Source organism: Brachyhypopomus gauderio, unplaced genomic scaffold (assembly GCF_052324685.1).
Source record: "Brachyhypopomus gauderio isolate BG-103 unplaced genomic scaffold, BGAUD_0.2 sc505, whole genome shotgun sequence".
NCBI classification, from domain to species: Eukaryota; Metazoa; Chordata; class Actinopteri; order Gymnotiformes; family Hypopomidae; genus Brachyhypopomus; species Brachyhypopomus gauderio.
In genome coordinates, this window is record NW_027507326.1 from 33,499 (window position 1) to 50,972 (window position 17,474).

The 17,474-nt window shown below is 45.9% G+C and overlaps 2 protein-coding genes across 2 annotated transcripts; one reads left to right on the top strand and one right to left on the bottom strand.

Moving 5' to 3' along the window:
- Positions 1-1,418: 1,418 nt before the first annotated feature.
- Positions 1,419-9,914, bottom strand: LOC143506794 (guanine nucleotide-binding protein G(I)/G(S)/G(T) subunit beta-2). Its single transcript, XM_076996402.1, has 10 exons — positions 9,093-9,914; positions 5,771-5,906; positions 5,145-5,183; positions 4,473-4,579; positions 4,291-4,354; positions 3,268-3,430; positions 3,087-3,153; positions 2,534-2,735; positions 2,041-2,257; positions 1,419-1,664 (listed from the first exon to the last, which is right to left on the bottom strand). The coding sequence occupies exons 2-10, from the start codon at positions 5,825-5,827 to the stop codon at positions 1,558-1,560; spliced, it is 1,023 nt and encodes a 340-aa protein (XP_076852517.1). The 5' UTR covers positions 5,828-5,906; positions 9,093-9,914; the 3' UTR covers positions 1,419-1,557.
- A 3,593-nt stretch (positions 9,915-13,507) lies between these two features.
- Positions 13,508-15,819, top strand: LOC143506796 (uncharacterized). Its single transcript, XM_076996404.1, has 2 exons — positions 13,508-14,104; positions 14,379-15,819. The coding sequence occupies exons 1-2, from the start codon at positions 13,508-13,510 to the stop codon at positions 15,267-15,269; spliced, it is 1,488 nt and encodes a 495-aa protein (XP_076852519.1). The 3' UTR covers positions 15,270-15,819.
- Positions 15,820-17,474: the final 1,655 nt, after the last annotated feature.

Genomic DNA, 17,474 nt, shown 5'->3' on the forward strand with positions numbered 1-17,474 from the left:
GCTAACCAGTGGTATTATTAGTGACCCTAAACCCTTGGCTGAGTTGGCTTTTATTTTGTATTCCTTTTGTATTTACAGCAAATAAAAACAAAAGTTTTTGGGCGGGGTGTTTATTTTGTTTGTTTATTTTTGGTTTGTTTTTGTTAAAAGGTCTTTCCGATCGTGGTAACCAGGAGCGGTAAAGGTTAACGTGAAGTCTCAAAGTCGATATCCTCTGTGACGGGTTCATATGAATTCTTCCCCTGCTCATTCTTGTTTTAATGACAACGTAGATGTTTCAGAACTGTGTTTTTCGTGTTTACGTTTATGAAGGCAGGTTTGACTTAAATGAAATGATGGCTCTCAGATTTTAGAGTGTGCTGGATGAATTCATGCATCTGTAATGTCTTAATACAAGATTGTTTGAAAATTAAAAATAACTTGATCTCAGTAAAAACGTTTCTCGTTTGTCTCATTTGTTTTACTGGTGTAGTGCAGTTCATTGTTTAATTTTCCCAATATATATATATTTTTACACAGAATTCAGTGTTTGTATTTTTGTCAATTTTTATTCATCTTCCTTACAGTGTTATCTGAGGCACACGGGGAAAACAGGATTAAGATAAAATAAGCATTTCAAAATAAAATCTTTAAATATAAACAAAACAAAAAGCATTCAAACTAAACCCATTTACATGTCCGATATGCGGCAGAGGAAGCTCATTGGCCCAGGAGCTGTTCTGGAGCGCTAAGCCATGTTAGCATGGTGGACAGTTCCTGCCGAGACGTAGTCTTCGGCCTCCGCCTCAGTGCTTCCGTTTCACACACCCCAGACACACTTGTACTGAAAACCTGCTTCTTACAACAGTGGGAAATACAACAAAAAAAATTGGAACAAAATGGATCTCCTCAGAGGACAAAAATTTGTCCATCCCCAAAAAATGGTATGTATGGTTACCAGCTGTTTATGTTCAAATAAATAAAGATATTTTTAAAGTACGAGTCCAGACACCAAACGGCCTTTCCTCTCCAAACAGGCGTTTGTCACTTAGTGTCTGTATATTCTACTGTTGATCAACTCCTCTGCAAACATTGTTGGAGCGTGTGTGTGTTAGATGTGTATTTTAGGTTTAGTTGCTGAAAGCAAATGGCCTTCCCAAGATTTTGCTCTAACCACCTGAGTTTGAGTCAGACCAGTAGGTGGAGTTTAGTGATATTAACTTGCAGGACATTAATTCTCTGAACTCAAACATGTACACCTCCTGTGTGCGTGTGTGTGGAAAAAGAACATTTGTCTTTAACTCCACTGGGCCAAACCTGCATACACTGTTACTGGCAACATGTATATAAAGCAATGACACTGTAAATCCATACCTAGCTGGCATTATATATATATATATATATATATATATATATATATATATATATATATATATATATATATATATACAGTATGCTGTTGTGTTTGTGCACGTGAGTGTGTTGGTCATATGTACATTAAAATAGGCATATAGCATGTGCTGAAGGATGTGATGTGAATAACGTGATAAATAGGTGTGTGTGTGTGTGTGTGTAAGGTCAGTTCCAGATCTTGAGGAAGCTGTCCCAGGAGCCCGTGCACACCGCCATGCCGTCATCGGTCACGCCCAGACAGCTGACGCGGTTGTCGTGACCCGCTAACACTCCTGAGGAGAGGAGAGGCAGAGCTGCTGGTTAACATCTCGCTCGCCGCCGAGACACCACCGCTAAGCTGCTAGCACTCACACAGTTAGACAGCAAATGGGTGGAAGATCATCCTGGACTGAAATCCCAGTTGTGCCTTTGGTCTCTATATGACACACTCAAGAATTCAAAGGTAAAGTGCTAGAGCCGTTATCAGACAGCCAATTACATTACGTGTTTCCCAGAGATCTTTGGGAAATCAGGTGAAATCAGGAGGTTTCTTTTTTGTTTTGGATTGTTTACAAGCAGTCAAACTCGGGCCAGCAGCAAGAGCAGGCCGACCATGGCCCCGCCCTTGGGGTGTGGCCCGGAAATCACCTGCGTGGGGGTGGGACTTACCTGCACGGTCCCCCTTCATGGCGTCCCAGATGTTGCAGTTGAAGTCGTCGTAGCCGGCGAGCAGCAGGCGGCCCGAGCGTGAGAAGGCCACGGAGGTGATGCCGCAGATGATGTTGTCGTGCGAGTAGAGGCCCAGCTCCTGGTCGGCCCGAAGGTCAAACAGCCGGCACGTGGCGTCGTCGGAGCCTGTCGCGAAAGCACTGCCGCTGGGGAAGAACTGAAGAGTGGGGGGGGGGGGGGGGGGGGGGGGGGGGGGTGTTACACTACTGCAGTCTCCAACTCTGAAGCTAGGAACTAGGGAGAAACACGCTACAAAAGGCCACAAGGTCCTAAGGAAGCAATGACCTTTGAACTGATTTGAAAAAAGTACAAACTAACACCACAGCATTACTGATGGGAACCATCATTTGCTCTTAATACTGCTGTTGTGTGTGGTGGACATTTTCACAATGCATTTATAGCCCCTGGTTGGTTACTGGCTCCTCCCACTCACACAGACGGCGTTGATGTCGGACTCGTGTCCTGTAAACGTCTGTCTGCACATGCTGTCCCGCGTGTCCCACAGCTTGATGGAGGCGTCACAGGCGCCCGAGACGAACGTCCTGGAGTCAGGGCTCAGAGACAAGCTCATGACGTCACCCGAGTGGCCCGAGAACAGTGTGGTCTGCTGGCCTGTTTCGATGTCCCACAGGGCACTGACACACACACACACACACACACACACACACGCTTGTGAGGATGTGAAGTGTGTACAGGAGCTCAATAAACTCATTGAGTTTGAGTTAACCCAACTGCTGGCTAGGATGTAGTTTGTGTTCAGTTCTGATTCTTTTCTTGGAATATTATTAAATATTCAATTAAAAAATATTTTTAAAAACTCAGTAACGCAGAAGGTTTATTAATAAGCTCTACATGACCGCGAAGAAGATATTTCTGAGAGGAGGGGTGGCCATGTTGATGAAGGAGGCCGTGGCTAACGGCTGTGTGTGTCCCTGCAGAAGGGCAGTAGCTGTGTGTGAGTGTGAGGAAGAGGAGGGTGGACACACCAGGCCGTGTCTCCTGAACTCGTGATGATCTGATTGTCATCTATGAAGCGACAGCAGGAGAGGTAACCTGTACACACACAAGAAAACACGCCGTCACACTGTGCCAAAGCGAACTGTGTGTGTGTGTGTGTGTGTGTGTGTGTGTGTGTGTGTGTGTGTGTGTGTGTGTGTGTGAGCGCACCTGTGTGTCCAGGGAGTTCACGGCTCACGCGCACGTTGCCCTCGCGGGTCTTCAGGCTGTAGATGGAGCAGATGTTGTCCAGGCCGCCGCAGGCCACAAAGTTGCCCGACGGGGCGTACGCACACGTCATCACCCACGACGACCGCAGCGGGATGGCATGGATCTGACCAATCAGGTGCAGTTATTCAGCTTAACCGCCTCCCACAGTGTACACTGGTGCTAGACTAACAACTGGTCTCCACCCTCACACAAGTAAAGCTCTCTGACGTCATCATTTCATCCCTGCAGGCTTATAATTCAGTGATGATAAAGAGACTCAATAAAGCAAGATTTTTTTCAGGTCCAAGATAAATATTTACACTTTCGTACAATGAGCTTGCCACGCCCAGTTGACGGCTTTTGATTTTGATTTTGGGCATTAAATTGACTGACACACAGATGTTATAACTCCTTTGTAGACTGAACATTGCAGTCCTAAACTTTACCATTAAAATACTGGCAGAAACCACTATAGCGGAAACGTGGCCCCAGAGCTCAGAAAATGGATTGTGTTATATTTACATTTACACCATTTAGCAAATGCTGTTGCCCAGAGAGACTTACAGTAGCGTCTAAGTGGAAGACATCTTCATGCTAGTGCGCTAGACCAGAGTCTACTGACTCCATTAATAACCAGAACCATGTCAGAGGGAAACCACGCAGACGGAGTTCAGGTCTGTTTTTGTGGAGAAGCGAAGGAACACTGGTTATGGTAGTGCTCCCGAGCAGCTGGGGATTCTTCAGGTGCTGCTTGAAGAGGTGGATCTTTAGTCTACGCTGGGAGACAGAAAGAGACGCCGCCGTACACACGGCTGGTGGGCGTTCATCCCACCGTCTGCGTGAATGTACGGTACTGAGGCGTGTCTTCGGGCTGGCGGTTCGAGTCGTGCAGCACTAGAAGCACGGAGGCTGTGAGATCTGCTGGGATACGTTCTACAGGAGCATCTGTGTTTGTAGTCGCCTGCACGTGTTGCACAATGTTACCTTGTTCATGGTGTAGCTGTCCCAAATGATGAGTTTGCCATCTTGTGAAGCGCTGACCAGGAGCCTGAGAAGAAGACAGAAATTCAGAGACATCACATCTGACATCACAGTGCAGCAGGTGGACGCAGGACCGTGGGCGTGGCCAAGGGTGGGACGGGGGCGGAGTCAGGGATGTGCTGTACCTAGAGTCGGAGCCCCAGTGCATGGCGTAGATTTTAGCCAAGTGGCCTCGTAGAGTACGCCTCGTCCGCATCTGAATCCTGCCCACCGGGTCCAACCCTGCCGTTATCTACACACACGCACACACACACGCACACACACACACACACGCACAGATTAGATCTTACTTCTGCCTCCTCTTATATTCCTTATGAATGTTTCACCTGAGTGAGGGTGGAGTGTATTTACCTGAGTAAGGGTGGAGTGTATTTACCTGAGTAAGGGTGGAGTGTTTTTACCTGAGTGAGGGTGGAGTGTTTTTACCTGAGTGAGGGTGGAGTGTTTCACCTGAGTGAGGGTGGAGTGTTTTTACCTGAGTAAGGGTGGAGTGTTTTTACCTGAGTGAGGGTGGAGCGTTTCACCTGAGTAAGGGTGGAGTGTTTCACCTGAGTGAGGGTGGAGTGTTTTTACCTGAGTAAGGGTGGAGTGTTTTACCTGAGTGAGGGTGGAGTGTTTTTACCTGAGTAAGGGTGGAGTGTTTTCACCTGAGTGAGGGTGGAGCGTTTCACCTGAGTAAGGGTGGAGTGTTTTTACCTGAGTGAGGGTGGAGTGTTTTTACCTGAGTGAGGGTGGAGTGTTTTTACCTGAGTAAGGGTGGAGTGTTTTTACCTGAGTGAGGGTGGAGTGTTTTTTACCTGAGTAAGGGTGGAGTCCCCGCATGCCTTCCTTGCATCCTGCAAAACACAGTAAGATTATTTACAACACACACACAAACACACACACAGTTGTGATCAGGAGGGTAAGGTGTATGTTGATTCTTCTTAGTAATTGAGTTACAGGACCTGTTAAATGAGTGACGTATTTAGAACACTCAACTATGGTGCTATGAACTGCTCAGCAATTGAGTTACATGATGAGAATACTCATCATAATTATGAGGTATGTTAGTACTATGAGGATATTCAATACTGTGAGAATACTGAAAGACTATGTGGTACTATGAGGATTCAGTACTGTGAGAATAATGATTAATGATGTGGTACTATGAGGATGTTGAGTATGGTGAGAATAATGAGTAATGATGTGGTACTAGGAGGAGTGGTACTAGGAGTATTATAGAGATATTCTTACTCTTATCTGGGTCTGAGTAACTGGAGTATTATAGAGATGTTTTTACTTTTATCTGGTTCTGAGTAATTATGGAGTATTATAGAGATGTTCTTACTCTTATCTGGTTCTGAGTAGTTATGGAGTATTATAGAGATGTTCTTCGTCTTATCTGGTTCTGAGTAATTATGGAGTATTATAGAGATGTTCTTACTCTTATCTGGTTCTTCAGCTGCTCAGCCTCCTGCCGAAGCTGCTCCAGCTCACTCATCTTGAAATGACCTTTGACTTTTAACCTCAGCCACACTCACAGCCGCGAGTTCGATCGTAGCAGGTCACAGTATCCGGATCTACCATTAGAAGGGCACATTGAATATGACAACTCAGTACTGCATAGATGGGGCAACATAAGTTGTGGGAATTCATCAGCATTCTAGTTATTTCATTTTTTAAAACCAGCTAAATTCAAACTCAAATCTCTCAACATGAAATGGTTACAATTACATAACACATTTTTAATAAAAATCTACAATACAATGTACTGTTATTAACACTTTATAAACACCGAATTAATGCAGTCTCATCATAATCAGATTAGTAGTGTTGGCTGCTCTGAAACATAATTTGTGTGGGACAAACAGGGTGACCTTAATCTCTAATCTTTTGTAATCTGATACCTGCAGTGATGTAGGGGCAACCTATAGGATCCAAACAAGATTAGGATTACTGCAAGACCATACACAGATGATACAAATTGCACTATGATTGTGTCTATGTGTGTATGTCTGCATGAGAAAGTGTGAAAGATAGATGAAAGAATAGATTTGTAAATTTAAAAAAATTCAGGCCTGTCACTCGTATATAGAGATTTGATACCAATGACAGCAGGCATAACATTGCCATATATATGTTAGAAAAGTCTTAAGTACATAACCGTAACTGGTTTCATTATTTTGCATGCATGTTTTTACACACATTCAAATCTCTCAAATGAGATTACTTTTTCTGCAAGTGTAAGTTTGCACTGTCAAATACAGCACAAACCTTCAACCAATCAACAGCAGTCCAGCATACTGTGAATGACCTACATTTGCATATTTCCCGTTAGGAGTCGCATAGTCACCAGTCAGGGTTGCATGGAGACACAGACATCCTCCTCCTCCTTTACATCAGCGTTGTGCATTTATTAAAGAACCGAGGGAACGTGGACATGGAACCGTCTTTGGAGATGTTCTTGAACTAATGGGCTGAGGACCAGCCCGAGAGCTTCTGGCACATCACTGTCCCTCAATGGCAGTTAATACGCTACTTTCTTGCTACTCAACCACAACATCCCTAATGGTCATTTCTCCCATTCAACCTCCAACCACACACACACACACACACACACACACACACACATTGCAGAGTGATGCAGCTGAAATTCAGCGATTAGCCCTCAGTCCCAAAGGGACCCAAACAGAGAGTACACCACTTATAACAGAAAGCAAGAGATGGGGGTTAGAGTGTCGCGTCTACACCTGTGCTCTCTCTCTCTCTCTCTCTCTCTCTCTCTCTCTCTCACCCAGAGAACTACGTTCACTTCATATTTTACAGATAAAGTTGCTGGGTGTGTGTGCTTGTATGTCCACCATAATCTGTGATGAAAGAGAACTAGGCTACATATGTTGTGGTCCAAAGGTTAGATTTACATGCAAAGCATTCTGGGATTCACTGCTGTGGCCTATAAACACAGTGCTACATTAATGCACTAAAACAATAATGTACTGTAGCTGTCAAAGAAGAATGTGTGTGAGGGGGCTTGTTCCCTGGTCTTTTAAGTCTTTTAAGAGTCATAAAGCCCAAAACATAAACGAAGTTCAGCGCAAGGCAATCTTCCCAAGCATCCAGCAAATAAATCCACTGGATTTACTCAAATTAACTATGGACATTGCTTGCATGTAAACAGCTGGGCTTCCAGGGGCCTTTTGTAGTCTAGAGTGCGTTATTTCAACAACTCGAGGCAATATGTATGTTTTTTATTTTAATTTTTATTGAATGGGTGTGCTCCAGGCCGGTATTTAGACGTGCCTTTATCAGCGATAATGTTCCCCGGAAGCAGAGGACGCCACGTGATGACGTCATTACGCCATAGGAGTGCCACTGTCGCCCACTGGAAACGAGTGAACAAGTGAACCATTTCTGCCTATGGCCTACATCCCCATCGTTTGATGATGCTCAGCACCCAGAAACCCTCAAGCAGTCGTCACTAGAAAAACAGCATTTCATAAAGAATCTATAATGGGGGTCAGGTACTGTAGAGGTGTGTAAATAAAATAATATAGTTAAAGAGTCTAAAATGAGACTCAATGTTAGAGTCTAACATTAAATACTCAGAACTGGTTTAGACCACTAACCAGTGCAGGTTCGCATGACCCAAAAAGATCTAGATGAAACGGCACGCGCCCCTGAGCCCATAGGATCCCATACTGGTGTTCTGACCCAAACCACAACGGTGTATGACACCAGCACCACACTCACCGACCTTTAATATACCAAAGAGTGAACACATAGTGCCGGTGTGTTTCTTAAAGGACGGAGGGTGTATTTCACATGTTGAAACCATTTGGATCGTGCGCTAAAGCGAGTGTCCTCACCGCAGCGTAACGAGGAGCCCAAGATCCGATCCCCATCTGAATTTACATCACTCCACGTTAACACGGTCCGGGATCGGTTCTGTGCAGATGTTTAACGTACCGACCCATTGAGACGTCCCCTGTCAGTGTACTTACATCCTCCTGGCGAACACGACAGCCCGGCCCCACCCCAGCCCTTTAACCACATGCACATCCCCAGTTCTGCTGGCATTTAATGGCGAAGGGGGTGAAAATGGGATAAATCATCAAACGAGAGCACGAAGAGCCTTGGTGTTGCACATTCAGGCCGACATCTGCGTAAATTGTGTAAAGAATTGTAAAGATGGCGGAGCGTCCGTAAGAACTTGATAGGGATCAGTGATGTGAGACGCTCCTCTGAACACCAGAACCAGAACCTCCACCATGCGGAGGCAGAATTGCAGCACGCCGCTAATAACTTCGCTGGAAGTGACTGGACCGGATCGCCCCCGGAGGTTCTGGCCCTCGGTTCGTCCTAATGTAGCGTAAAACGCCCGAGTGCCAAGGGCTGCAAGGCCATGGTGTCTTCTCAAACCACCACTGAACACGGTGAACCATCTGATGGATAAAAGCTTCATAAACCAGCCCAACCCAGATACAAACATTCGGCTTTTCTGACGATTGGGTGGGGGGGGGGGGGGGGGTCGTATGACTAACATCGTTATTCATTTCACATCCGATTTGTAATGGTCCATAATATAAATATTACTATTACTGGAATTGTTAATTGATGTATTCAACACATCCAAGAAGAGAAATGCGTTTTATGTGTTGCATGTCCTACAGGTAGCGAGTGCAGTTTGTGATGGAGGTTTATATTCGCGTTTGGAGATTTGACTGACAGCCGTGCATACTGATACGATAGATCGGGGTTTTTAATACCTGTATGTTAACCTTCCGGTGCTCCTGCCTGAGAGAAATGTTCTGATGGGCTTAAGGAAGCGATACAGTCCCAAATCTTCTTTTTGAAAATGCTCAGAATTGAATGGACATATTGGCAGGTTTGTCAGGTCCGCTGGTTCCTCTTCTGAGCAGGCCGGAGCGGTAGTGTCACATATAACGCGTTAAAAACACCTCAGAATAAAACCAACATTTCCCCAGCCGCTTGGACCTTTTCAAGAGATGTTTAAAAACCGCAACGGATCTATTCCTCTTTCTTCTCCTTCCTTTCCTCTGCGGAAACTTCAGTCTTGTGATTTGATTGCACACGCATACACAACAAGAAAAAAATGTGTGTTGGTCTAAAAAAGCTGCGAGAGGTCCAACACGGGAGATCTGCGGTAGATCGGTGTCTCTCGCCTTTGGCTTTGTGATGTTCTCCGTGATCCTCACCGCCTTCGTCTCCTGCTTCCTTCCTCGCGCTCTGCTGCTCCTCTTCCTCTCTCCACTCCCCCTATTGCGATACGATCGTCGCCTCTTCGTCCAAAATGAATTATTGAATAAAGCAAAGCGCCGGTGCCGTGGACCTTCAGACAAAATTCAGATTATGAAGCAGTCTAGATCGTCTTTGCTGTGTTGCGGTTGGAGCATATATTCACACATCAGTTCAAATGTGTTACAAACTAAATAAATGTTGAAAATGGCGTGCTGGGTTTTCAAGTATAAACCACACACGCATGTATTTATTACATTATTTAAATAACGTGCTTTCAGCCCAGTCCAATGTGAAATCGTTAGGTCTGCGCCAGAAAACCTAACATTTCATATGCAAGATTGGACCACACCCATTTTATAGACTGGACCATTACCGAAGCTCGCCGTCCAAAAGGGAAGAGTGTGATATTTTGGGTTAATAAAAGTCCCGTCTGGAGCAAGTTTAACTTTGAGGGAGCCATTCAAACGATGTGGATGCAGCCAATTCGGTTACAAGCTAATAAGATGACCTTGATCAACAGAGACCAGCATACAAAACAAATAGGATCTATCTTTGAAAAAAGACTTAAAATATACGCATAATACTGTGGGCCTGTTCTCACCGCTCACTGTCCCAATCAGCGCGCCCCCTTTTGACTGTGTGCCACGTGACCACCCCAGTTTTAGCCAAGGATCTATAATAAAACCTTTAATAGTAACATTACAGAACATTTAGTCCACTTTTAGTGTGGCGCCGTGTGACACATTAAATGCTGTGTTAAACCTGAACACGAGAAAAACAAGCAAGTATTCTATTCCATAACAAGAGCGAATAACTTCACACAGATTCTAGTGTTAATTAAAATCCTTGTACTGTTGAGTGCCATGGAGCTGTGGTCCCGGGCTCTTTCTCTCTCGAGACACAAACCACCCAAAGGACACCCACTCCTAATTACACCTGGTATAATTACCCCCCTACACACACACACACACACACACACACACCATACACACACACACACACACACACACACACACACACACACACACACACACACACACACACACACACACACACACACCATACATACACACACACACACCATACATACACACACACACAAACACACACACACACACACACACACACAATCACACACCATACATACACACCACACACACACACACACACACACACACACTCTCTCTCTCTCACACACACACACACACAACCACCACTACGACTCTAGTCATCATTGATAGTGGGAGCTATTACATGCTATTACTTAAAATCTTTGACTTCTGTCTTTAAAAAATTTGAATAATAAATACTGTAAAATACAATAACAATCTACATAATCAATCTACAGCAAATATAAATATGTGTCAAGTGAATTGTCAAGGTAACAATCAAGGAATTTAAAGTCACAGGTGGGGGTGAGCGGACTGAATTTAAATGAATAAAACTGACGTTCGGGGTTCGGTTCAATTTTCACTGCCCCGCCTAATAGCCTACGCCCTACTGCCCTAAATGGGGTGACTGACGATAGACCTTTAAAAATACCCTTCCCTGAGTCCACCCAGTTGCACCGATAACTTCATGCGCACCCCTTCACCAAACCATGTAATGGTACACTCCACCTGCACTGCTCTTCTTTAGACCCCCATTAGGGACTGTAGTAGCTGAAGATGGGTTGCTTAGCAACACCATTTGCAGAGGGCCAAGCGGGTGGCGTATGGTTGGAGGCACGGACACGAACACACCAGGCCCACGCGCACTGAAAACATCAGGCGAGAGAACGGGCGCGCGCGCGCGCGCCTGCGCATAAACGCGTAAATACACACGACATTCTAAAGAAAATTCAAAACACCAAGAACAAGTTCCTTAAATAAACATTTGTGCATGGCATTATGTACACAAGTACACATTAATACCGTAAATTAAACAGCTATTTAAAATACTTTCATTCTATAGAATTGATTTATTTGTATTTGTTTGTTCCAACGTCTAGAATGCAAAGTACACAAAAGGTGAATATCTAACGTAAGATATGCAGTCCTAATAGCTCCCATTCTTATGTTATGACATCTCATAGCCTGTAGGTCTCCTCGCACACACTGCTCAACACACAGGAGTAATGTGTGTGATGATTAAGGTGATGAAATGAGTCAGGAGAAATGTGGATCACAGCTCATTTTTGAGTGAACACGTGAACTGAATTTAAAAATTCAAAAGGAAACCATACTACTGCAGAAACGTCAGCATTTGAGCCACTGTCATGACACGTACAAACCACTAGAGGGAACTGTTACTCTTTTGTAAACCAATATACCATCCACCCTTGCAAGTTTCTAAAATCGGAAGAAAGCATTTTGTCATCTCTTTTGAAACTGGGTATACAGTGTTCTAACCTGGAAACCCAAATAGGGAGTGTAAGCGATGACTGTGGCTGAAAACAGGATACCCACCTGCTCAGCTCGGATTTAGACCTGAAAGTGCCTTTCTAACCGCGAACCACACCCTGTGTTTGGGGAAGGGGAACAAAGTGATGTCTTGGATAAATTTGTCCAGAATTATAAACGTGAAGCCAGAGTCAGGCAGCTTCAGCACAAACTGTGGTGACTGCAGGTGTCTTCTCCTGACATACATTTAAAAACTACAGTCATGTTTAACACTCTCTCACATGTGCATGTATTAATCAAGCAATGTGAAAAGTATAAAGGTCAGGAACTATACGTAGATGGTGAGTCAGCCAATCACATCCAGAGTCGAGCGCAGACAGATGTCCAGGGACACATCTTCATGGCGTGGAGTGAGCAGATCCACAAAGATCTGAGTTCTGATAAACACCACCTGCTATGCTTGGCTTCACTAGACAGATAATGAGTGTTGGATTTCCCTGCATACTAGATGGGTTGAAGAAAACGTTGCAATGATTTTCTTCTGCAGACAGACATTTTAAGGGAAAGGGTAGTCAAAGTAAGAATGAATGAATGAATGTATAAGTGAATGAATGAATGATACAGGTACCACTGAGGTGCATCACAATCATGAGTTTGTCTCGGGATAGGATCAGACTTACATAGGATCAGACTTAGATAGGATCAGACTTACATCCAATGGCCACACACACTATAGGCTACACAAACATCACAACAAAACAAACACTGAGCTCACTATCTGTTGGGATTAGTTGATTTCTCTATTTGTTCATTAATAGTTTGTTCATTTTTGTATCAGATATGTTCATAATTATAAACAAATACAAGGACATGCATGGTGAAAATAACAGTTGTGCCCAATATATTAATTATAGTACTATAGTAGATGACAATCTAAGCCAGCATGGAATTAATCTAATAAATACTAATGCTTCCCACTACTGTACAGCAGTATAGGTAAACCTAAAGTATACATCAAACATGCAAACAAAATATCTTTGTAAACAAAAAATAATATTTCATTTCTTCACCCATAGGTCTATGCTATTTCTAACTGGACATTAAGCCATTACAGTGAGGGAGTGTTCTGGAAATATGGGAAAATATTCCCTATATATCCTGATGTCTAACTAAATCATGTCTCCTAGTCACATCCACTGATTTAAATAAATATATAAACATCCCCTTTAACGATCAACCCTCACGTTCACGCCATATTCTAACGCGACTACATTTCCCACAATTCCCTCTGCGTCATTACTGTGCGACGCCGAAGAGGACGACAATAAGCAGGATTCATCGGGTTTGTTTACTCCCCCGTTTGGTGTTAGTATAAATTCTTTAATCGCGCCAAACCTGTAGCATGTTATTATTTAAAGTCGCATTTCTGCATCGATGACTATTAACCGTTAGCTCAAAACAAACGGAAACGGAAAGCCAGGGCGCTAATATTGAGATCTAAAGTCGCAGCAGCTCGTTAGTGAAGCCAGGGGAGCATCATCATGGCCTCGGAGGGCGTGAGCGTGTCCTTCCTCCGGTACGAGCTGGCCGCCACCATCGAGCAGGCGGTGCGCTGCGCCGTGGACACCGTGCTGAAGGAGACCGCGCGCATCGTCAGCGCCAGGCTGGCGGCGGCGCGCAACGCGGCGGCCGAGTCGCACCGGGAGAACCGGAGCCTGCGGGAGCGGCTGGACGTGTCGGAGAGCGAGCTGAAGGCGGTGCGCTACTACATGACGGCGGCCGAGAAGAACATCAAGCAGTGTCTGCTCCTCAACCAGAACCAGAACCAGCCCGGGCCCGGCGCGCTGCACCCGGCCGCGGACGAGTCCGGGTTCGCGTCGTTCGCGCCGGACGCCGCCGACGGACACCTGGTGCTGCCGCATGGACGGGAGTTCACTCGCAAGTCGTTTCGAAACTCGTCCGGACGGGTCCACTACTCCAAAACGCTGCCCAGCGTCGGGCTGTGCTTGCCGACGGTGCAGTCGGACTGGCCCCGCAGCAGCATCAACCGGAGGAGGATCCGGGCCTCCTCGATGGTAAACAACACACCGTTTCTGAACGATGCCACAGCCTCCCGAACCCCGCTGGACACGGACTCGGTGCTGCCGAGGACCGAAGACGCGGAAGATCAGTTTTATATCACAGAAGAGGGCGTTGCTGACAAAGGTGCATATTAATGTTGGGGGTTTTTATTTAAATACTTCAAATACTGATTTTGACTGCTGTTAAGAGTAATGAATGTCTTTTTTTAGTAAAATCTATATGTGTGTAGTTTTAAACAGTCTCACAGAAGGTCTCACAGCCGTGGTTTGGCAGGACTCATCCATGAGAAGTCGGTATTGTGACTAATGCATTTCCCTCCCTGTTTTATAGAGTATAAAGCTTCTTCCAGTGCAGTACAAGATTTTGGGGAGAGCGCCAGAGGGCCAGGAGGCCGCTGGGAAGGAGCCCGGCGAGCCGGCCGACATCGGCGACTTTGAGTTTGAGATGGGCGCCCCGGCGGGCAACGTCAACGAACTGGGCCTCATCCAGGTGATGGACGCTGACGACGAGATCAAACAGGGAGCTGTCAAGATCGAAGACGAACCCGAGCCTCAGTCCGCGGAGCACCCCGCGCTCGACCCCACAGCGGTGTCCTCTTCCTCCTCCTCCTCCTCCTCGTTATCCCTGTCCCGTGCACAGCCCCAGATCATTTCTCCACTGGCGCCCGCTGGCGAGGGTGAAATCCCGCCGGGCCTGGTGCCCCCAGTAGAGGGCGACGCGGGGGCGGGGGCGGGCCTGGCAGAATCACGGCGGGACGGGGCCGACAAGGTGCACCGCTGCAACGTGTGTGGGCGTGGCTTCCGCCGCTTCTACTGCCTGAAGACGCACCAGCGCATCCACACGGGCGAGCGTCCGTACCCGTGCCGCTACTGCGAGAAACGCTTCCGCCACCTGGACAGTCTGCACAAGCACCAGCGCATCCACACCGGCGAGCGGCCGTACCGCTGCGCCCTCTGCGGCTGCTGCTTCCGCGAGCTGGGCCAGCTCAAGAAGCACCGCCTCAAGCACTCGCCCAACGCCAACGCTGCCGGGCCCGGGCCCTCCGCCGGGCCCCACCACACCCTCCCCCTGCTCCCGCCCGCCGGCTCCTACGTGTGGCCCCACCTCAACTCCCAGTCCCCTGGATTCGGTCTGAACTCCCAGGCCGGAGGCAGAGGAGCTGTCCTAGTTTGTTACAGGAACAAGACCTGCGTAAAAGGCCTCTTTGACAACATGGTTTGAAACTAGATATATGCTGTTACAAAAATATAGATATGTTGGTAGTTTAAGACAGTGTGTTTGTGTCATTTAAAGATGCATTGTTCATGTTATGTTGTATAGGACACTCTACATACATAAATGATGGCAGATGAAGGTGCATTAGTGGTTGGGCGTCTGTGGACCAAACATAAAAAAAAACATCCATTGCGTTGCTTAAAGAGTAACATATAAAGAAACTGGTCTTTGGCGCCTGAAGAGATTGAACTTGCTTCTGTCATCTTGTATCACATTTTGAGTCATGCATTACATTTACTTACTGTAGCTCCTGAGTTTTGTGTTTGATACACCAGCACTCCTCTACAATATATAAGTTTAGCTCAAACTGCTTCGTGTAAAGTGTGTCATATTATGAGATTACTCAATGTTTTACTCCCTTTCTGCAGCAGTACGAATCATTGCAGGTTCTTTTGGTGGTGTGATTTTATTTGCTATGGAAAAATATATCCACGAAACGATCTTATTAAAGTCAAACTAAATACTATTAAATGTGTCCACAAAATGCAAATGATTATTACTTTTGGGGGGGGGGGGTTCTCTACCGTCTAAATGCGCCTTACAGAAACACGCAACGCTGAAAGAGGAACTGATGGCGTGTATTTTTAACTGACACTCTCTCCACAAATGTCGTTATTCTTCTGAAACGCACAGATGGAGGAGGAAGTAAAAACTGAACTCTTTCTAACCCGCAGTATGCCTGTTTACATAGCCCAGCGGGTACCAAAATAATAATAATGCCTCATAATAACACAAACACATGGATTACCACATGCCACAACAGCACATATTTAATTTTACATATACCGTAATGCGTTATGATACATTATAGCATTACACCATGAATACGTCATCTACACGAATGATACATTGATTAAATAATACACGTAAAAAACATTTTCATAACAAAAGTGTAAGTAAAAAGGTCGTTTTAGTGTGCCGGAGTGGCTGCGACAGCATCCTCGACATCGTGTCTCACCTCCCACCGTCTCACGGTCACATGTCTCACGTCTGCGTCCCGTGATCTGGGTGGGTTGGATCAGCACCAGCGGCGCCACACGGCGGACACAAACCCTCGGAGATGCGACCGCACCGCGGACATCGCTCGACTGCTACATATTAGTGGTGATCCGGGCACAATAAGGTAAGAACCGGGAGCTCCGTGTTGACCCAGCGGGTCTGCGGCGCCGTCGTCCGCCTGTCCTCGTCTTCACTGCGGGGCCCGAAATGGAAAAGTTCTGCCGTTAAAGGTGTAAACTCTTCACCTCGCCGCTGTTTATAAGAGCCACGATGCTCTGACAACCGGTTTCGGATTTGCCTGCATGATCATTTTCTGTAGCTGTAGCAGTTTTGTGTCCTTGTGCGTTTGGGGCTTTTATTTATTCAGCCGAGCGGAAGTTGGTCGTTTTCGGCGACTGTTGTTGGTTTTTTTTGGGTGTCTCGGTTAAAGTTTTCTGTATCTGCGGGTTTTTTTTTATGCTCAAACAGTTCTGTCCACAGGGCACATCTATTATTTCGCTCCCATTCAGAAAAGGTTTACAACAGTTCTGTAAATACAACCTTCAAATGCCTAACAAAATAAGTTAAAAAAACGTACGTTGGTTGTCGACACGTTAAAGTATGACATTGGCTCATACGTCTGTGTTACACGCCTTGAAGGCAAAGTCAAGTGATCCCTGTCTCCTGTTTTCATGTGACTCTAGTAGCAGACCCTTACCCCCAAAACAAACACAAATTAAACAAAATAATCAAGTTAAAAAAACAAACATGGCTTTATTGGCCAATGATGTCAAAACATACATTTTGTCATTTATAATTACATTTACATTTATGGCATAATTAGCTGTCATCATTAAATGCAACCAGATTTCAGTAAGTAAAAATGCACTTATTCCATGCCGTTAGCTTTATCTCTTGTCCAAGAGTCTCAGTGGTCACTGGTCTTTGCAGGTAATGGCAGGTGAGCGAAGCCCTCTCCTCGCCCACGGGGTGTTCAGCGTCGGGGGGCGATGACGCGGAGGCCAGGCGGGGCTCCTCGGGGGCGGCGGACAGCACCTCCAAAGACAGCCCCCGCACACTGAACACCTTCTTTGGGGTGATGGTGCCCACAGTCCTGTCCATGTTCAGCATAATACTGTTCCTGCGCACAGGTGGGTGGAGTCTGGGGTGGGT